Source organism: Alligator mississippiensis, chromosome 2, assembly GCF_030867095.1.
Source record: "Alligator mississippiensis isolate rAllMis1 chromosome 2, rAllMis1, whole genome shotgun sequence".
Lineage (NCBI taxonomy): Eukaryota > Metazoa > Chordata > Crocodylia > Alligatoridae > Alligator > Alligator mississippiensis.
The window spans coordinates 25,802,036-25,808,661 of record NC_081825.1 but is presented as its reverse complement, the minus strand read 5'-3'; the positions used below and the strand labels follow the sequence as shown (position 1 = coordinate 25,808,661).

Genomic DNA, 6,626 nt, shown 5'->3' with positions numbered 1-6,626 from the left:
TTGGTATCCATTTCCCCTCAGCTTGATCTCTTTCTGTCTACTGGAACCTGTCTGAAGACAGAATGAATTTGCTTTTGGGTGTTTCCAATATGCTCATTGCTATGTTTAAAGTATGTTCAGATTATTTGCAAACATTAATAAAGTTATTTTCACATTATCACTGTGAGGTGTTATCCCCAGTTTACATATGGGGAAATCAGGTACAGAGGAAATTAAAAAGTACTTATGTTGGGTGTCCTATCTGAGATGCTTAGAACCCATTTCTTCTAAATGTTTGATATTGTGTTGCACTGTATATAGTCAGTCAGCTCTGAGTGCTTGGCAACTGCTATTTAGGTATCAATATAAGGTATCAAGTCATGTCCCTCAAAAAACTGAAGAACATGCTATTTATGGTCATTTCTGGAAAAATGGTTTAAAGCAGGGGCAACATCTTGTTTGACCCTGTGGACTGAATTTTGACCATGGGATTTCTAGGACTGAATGACCAGGGAGCAATGACAGAGGTGCTAGTACCTGTGCTGGAGCTGCTGTTTCAGTGCAGCTCTGGAATGCAGGTAGTTAAAGCCACTGTCAGAAGCCCCCTAGACTGGATGACCCACCTCTGTGAGTCAGATGTTTGACACCCCTGGCTTAAGAGATTTGGCTCAAGTCTGTGGAAGCAGACAGTAGCCAGATTCAAAAAGGGACAGGACAAAGTCTTGGTGGAAAGATGCATCAGTAGCTATCAAACATGGGAGTTAGTGGTACAGCCTCTGAATCGCAGCTTCATGGACCTTAAATGCTAAAGGCTGCAAGTGGGAGAGGAACAGTGGGAAAATCCCTGGTTAGACCAACAGACAAAACTCTTGGGGTAGGAGTGATATCTTTTATTAGACCAAATAGCTGGTAGCAAAAAAATAATTTCCTTGCAAGCTTTCGGGCCCAAACACCCTTTGTCAGGCAGAGGAGAACTGAAAGATTGTAAAAGTTCTCCCAAGTAGAAAAGAAACTTCATCTTGCACAGGGGAGGTATAGGATGATAGGGTTCCCCTGGGTTTCAAAGTCCATTTGTTTAAAAATTGCTCTGTGACTCTGCAGATTAGGCACAGACAAGGCTCCATCAGGCTTCTTCCCTGAAGGTGTCAGATGTCAGGCAGGGAGTTGAATTTTGCTTCTTTCTAGCAATGAAGTTTACATTTCCAAATGGCTAATTATGGTATCTTCCATGTTTCAGGTTGTAGCTATGTTGGTTTGCTTCTGCTTTTTAGACCAACATGGCTACAACCTATATCCCTGGTCTTACCCTGTTCACTCTTCCTGTTCACTCTCTGCCACTGTCATATGAGCCTGTTTGATGTGCATTGGGAATGTGGGCCAATACCCACCAAGTAAAGCTAAAAGCCCCCTTTAATTTGGGGGGCTGCTGAGTGCACATGAAGTGATTACTGGGGACAACTAAAGAAGAAAATAGGGATGGAAGGTCAAAGGTTTAAAATGAGCACAATGAAGGGGCACATTAAGCAAAGTACAAGGGGCAGTGCACAGGGGCCCTTGAACGAGTTCATAGAGGCAGTGGAAACTGCCCAGTGAAACCCTGTCCAGGGACATGAATGGACCATGGACAGAAAAACAATGCTGCAATCCCTGGGGGTCTTCCTGGCCGGAGCCTCTTTCCTGGTCGAGTAGATTGCTAGCTTGGCTAAGGTCAGGAGGAGGTTGACCAGGATGTCCTGGGACCTGGATGGGGAGTGCGTAATCACAAGATGCAGGGAGTAGTGTAGCCAGACTGCCAGATACAAGATACTGGGCAAGATGGGCCTCTGGTCTAGCCCAGTAAGTGGTAATTTGTATATTCCTATGTATGGTAAACTCAATGTTAGAATCAGGTATAGGGCCCAGTTCTCTAGAATATCATTTCACTGGCATAAATGTGAGACCATCTTGTGTTTTCCAGCAACTCTTTGCCTCAACAAAAGCCTCCTTTACTACATAACTGAGTCCTAAAGCCATTTATCCTGTGCAGTAACTGAGGCAGGGGTCTCTTGGAAAAAAAAATAGGGGCATGCACTGAGTTTACATTGCATATCTGGAAAAACTTTTTTACTGTTAGAATGAGGGAGTGGAATAGACTGCGTAGGGAAGTTGTGGACTCCATCACTGGAGGTGCTCAAGAAGAGGTTGGACAGCTACCGAAGTGGGATGCTGTAGCTGTAGCTATGCCTATGCTGTACTATGAGTATTCCTGTGTTTCTGGGCTTTGCTGGTTGCCTGCGCCACCACGCTCCCCCTTTCTGCTATGTGTATCAGGGTGTTTTTAAGCTTCCCTCAGAGGCATTGAGTGTTGGCTACAGCCAAAACAGGATTTTGACTGGGCTGTGCCAAGGCCACAGGTTCCTGGCTAAGGGGTCTTGCCCCTCCGCTCAGGGTCAGACCACTCCATATTTGGGGTCAGGAAAGAATTTTAGCCCATGGTCAAATGGGTGTGGACTGTGGGGTTTTTGCCATCCTCTACCTGGGACCTCTCGAGCCTGTATTGACAACATGTCGCAGGATGGAGGCCGTGGTTCCCCTACTTTACCTGTGGCAGGTTAGGGTGTCAGGTCTGTGTTGTGTCAGGGCTGAGGGTCACCTTAGAGTTTAGAGCAGGGGTTTTCAACCCTTTTAAAGGGGTGTACCCCTTCTGGTGGGTACTGCTTCTGGACTGTACCCCCTTCCGGACAGGACTGCTGATGGCTGGCTGGCGAGTGATGGCGGGGGGAGTGCTGAGAGCTGGCCAGACGTGAAGCTGGTGGCGCAGCGGTGGCACAGAGCGGTGAACAGCGGTGGGGGGTGGGGAGCTTGCATGCAGCGGCTGCTGCTGCCATTCACCACTCCACACTGCAGCCATGCACCACTTCCCTGTGTGTACCCCTTGGGGCCGTCCCAAGTACCCCTAGTGGTACGCGTACCCCCGGTTGACACCCCTTAGTTTAGAGGATGGTTTGAATAGGGCTGATCCTGCCTCAGGCTGGGGCCTGGCCTACGCAACACAAGTCCCATAAACTGGTTTGGTCTCCATTGGTTAAACCTGGTTGAATGTAGTTTATCAGACTTCTCTCAAACTAGTTTCATTTATGTTGAAACTGGTTTACGTGCACTGGACTTCTGCTCCGTTACAGGTTTAAAGCCGTTTCCGATCCCTTCAGGCGGGGTCCGGGTCACTTCTGTCCGTGCGGCCCCTTGCAGCGCCCCGCTCCCACGCGGGACTCGCCTCCGCGGTGGGAGCCGGCACCGGCAGCGGCAGCGCAGCGGCGGCGCGGGCCTGGGGTTGCGGCGAGGAGCCAGCAGATGGCGGCGCGTCCCCTCGGCTGCGAGCCGCGTCCCGAGCACGTTGTTTCCAATGCAAGCCGGGCTGTGGTTGCAGGGCCCGCCCCCCGCGCGGCCGCCCGTGCATCTTCGTCCGCCGCGCTCCCAGCCCAGCCTGTCACTGCCACGGCGCCGCGGCGCGAGCATGGCGCGAGGGGGGACCGTGCCCGGCCGAGCCCCGCGCCCCGCGCCCCTGCCCCTGCCCCTGCCCCTGCTCCTGCTGCTGCTCCTGCTGGCGCTGCTCGGCGCCTGCTGCGCGCTGCGCTCCCCGGAGCCCGGCGGGGCGGCGCGGGGCGGGGAGCGGCGCGGGGCGGGGGGCAGCGCGCGGGCTCCGGCCGCCGGAGCAGGGCGGGCGGCGGCTGCGGCGAGGAGCGGCCGGCGCGCCAGGGGAGCATCCCCTCCCGCGGCGGCGGCGGCGGCGGCGGGCCGGGAGCAGGTCTCGCTGCTCAGCACCTCCTTCGTGCTCAAGGGGGACGCGTCGCACAACCAGGCGATGGTGCACTGGACGGGCGAGAACAGCAGCGTGAGTGCGGCAGGGCGGGGCGGGGCGGGGCGGGGGCGCAGGGCCGGGCCGGGCAGGGCAGGGGGTGGCCGGCAGGCGCAGCGGCCCCCGCGTCCCGCTCAAGTTTGCAAAGTTTGCGGCGGGAGCGGGAGGCGGCACCTGGCGCGGGGCTCCGGCACCCTGCAGCCCCGCGTGCTCGGCCGGCGCCTTCCCCGCCTGCCGGGGACGCTGTGTGCCCACGGCCCGCCGCTGCCGCGCGGGATCTCGGCGCCCGGGCAGCGGCCTGGCGGGGTGGGCGCCCGCGTCTCGTTTGCTGCCCCCACCCGTGGTGCGGGAGTCAGGCCCCGCTCTGCTGCTCCGCGGCTCCGGCCGGGTGGCTGCAGGCACTTGGGCACCAGGGTGTCAGTCCAGCCAGATGCTCTTTGTAAAAACACCCACGAATTAGGTAAAAAGGCAACTTTTTGGGCCTTGCCACACGCTCAAATGGAGGCTGGATAGAAACCAGCTACGGAGCGGGTACGTGGTTTGAAGCACTAACCTTGTAGCAGGTTGGCTCCCGCTGTGGCTGGATAGTAGCTGTTATCTTGGCTGGTCTGCATTTACTGTGGGATTTACCAGTTAATTGTGCGGGGATTACTTGGCACGTGTGGCCAGTCTGCATTTACTGTGGGATTCATCAGATATTGGCATACTATATGTAAGGTGTAGCAGGGGCTGGATCAAGAGGCACCCAAGTGAATTTGACAACCCAAAGGAGAAGATGCTAATCCATACGTTTAGGTGGAATTCAACACCAGCTTTCAGTGTTTGGGACCAAATTCTCCTCTGGAATAGCTCACCTTATCTGTTTTTAAACTAATTTTCACAGTCAGCCAGTCTCTTATTTGCTCTGTGTATTCAAACTCGATGGGCATATATTTGCACAGATGGTTTCTGGAGTTTGCTGCCGTGTAATTTATTGAGACTTTATTGAATGAGACTTAATTTTTTGTGGCATCATAAGTAAATACAACATAGCACCAGTCTCTGGGTAGTGTCCAGTATAACTTCATAGGCATGGAAATCTTGTTACTAAAATCTAGCATAATTTTTCCTCCAGATTTTAGTGCTTCTGGAAAATCTTCATCTGCTTATACTGCAGGTCAGTTGAGATCCCAGACTGTTTGAACTTGAGCTTTGTGAATCTTTTGTAGTTTATTTAAACTTCAGTCTGTTCTGGAAGCTGGTGTTGAATTTCCCCCAAGTTTATGGATTAGCATCTTCCCCTTTGGGTTGTCAAATCCACTTTTGTGCTTCTTCGTCTGGAGAGGAAAGGGTGTCACCAAAACCCTGGAGTTCTTCCAGGCAGAAGGATGCAGTGATTTTCTTGAACAGGTTGGCTGCTTGCATTCATGTTTTATAGTTAGATATATTCACATATCAGAGTTGGAGACAAACATCACAAACCCTGAAACTTTCAGAGCTAGCTTCTGATTTGCTCAGGAAGAAGTGTATACTGATGGCCATTTTCTTTTTGCAGAAAGCATAGTAAATCAGCAGCATCAGCTACTTCTTCAATTCTGTCCTTGTTTCAATTTCTGCTCTTAGAGTAATGCAATTTCTTTCTATGATCAGTGCTTGCAGCCTGTTAGGGTTAGTTCCTTATAGAGCTCAGTATTCAAGTTGGTTTAAGTTTAGTTTTTGACATATGAAGACAGTGACAGCTTTCATGCAAGGTATTCTGTGCTCTAAAATGACTGCACTGGAACCTTGCTAATCTGCACACTTTATAATCTGCGTTTATAACTGGTGGTCTCTCCTTGCCTCTCTGCAAAGATTTAATAACAGATGCTGCAGTGGGGGTTTATGTGGCTAGGATTTCATTATTTTTCCACAATATGCTACAGTTTATTTACTAGTGTGCTATGAAATATCCTTCTTGAGCAAAGATAAATGACAACTGTCAAAGTGAAGGAATAGACTGTTTGATGTATTATTTTGCTCTTTTATTGTTTGCTCACTTTCTAATTCAGTAATGTATGATGAGGCTTTCTCACATTAATTCAAATAGAAGCTCTATATTGTATTTCTGCACTCAGTGACAAAAAACTTAGTTCTGCTGAGCTATTTCCAAAGTATTCTGTGCCAGCCATCAGTTAATCACTCCCCGATGGGGCTATGTTTGAATGGAGGACCAGGAGATGAAAGGCTCAGTGTCCCATTATCAACCCCCTGAGAACCTGCTTTATTTGTTTAGGACATTTTTAAGAAATATGTATGTGATAGGCATTTTCCTTCCTTCCTTGTTTATTAGAGTTGGTCCTCTCCATATATGTCAGGCTGACTGGCAGCATATGAGTTAGCGGTACTTCTTTGAAAGCAATGAGGAAGAAAGTCTGCCACATAGAAGTTATCTGAGATTGCAAGAAGTGTAAAAAACTAGTCTTTTTTAGGGGAAAGGTAGAAGTCTATCAAGCTCATGTAGTAAGGACGACATGAACATGAGAAAAGCAAACTTCACCGTCATGTATATGTGTTTTGAATTCAGATAACAACAGCTGAATGTTAGCTGAGGACCCAATCCTGATCCACTGTTGTCTTTTTGTTGACTTCACTGTGGTTTGGATCAAGCTTTCTATCCATATTAGAAAGCAGGAAGTACTAGGAGCAGGAAACTAAGTGAAGGAATTATTGGAGAGAGCTGCAAACCTTGGATCAGATCTTGCACCGTTATATTCCATGGCAGACACTCCTGCTGACTTCTGTGGTGCCAGATTGAGTCGTAAAGCTCGGAGGCTCAGATTTAAAGTTCACTGAA

The 6,626-nt window shown here is 50.1% G+C and overlaps 1 protein-coding gene across 7 annotated transcripts in view; it reads left to right on the top strand.

Moving 5' to 3' along the window:
* The first annotated feature begins 3,426 nt into the window (after window positions 1-3,426).
* Window positions 3,427-6,626, top strand: part of SORCS2 (sortilin related VPS10 domain containing receptor 2) — a 937,533-nt gene continuing 934,333 nt past the window's right edge. For 5 of the 7 annotated variants that reach the window (XM_059721553.1, XM_059721552.1, XM_059721551.1 and 2 more), the window contains exon 1: window positions 3,428-3,850. In XM_059721553.1, coding sequence (XP_059577536.1) covers window positions 3,473-3,850 — 378 coding nt within the window. In that variant the 5' untranslated portion in view covers window positions 3,428-3,472. Of the gene's footprint in view, window positions 3,851-6,626 lie in introns of all 7 variants that reach the window. The other 2 variants (XM_059721554.1, XM_059721550.1) reach the window with 2 other exon arrangements.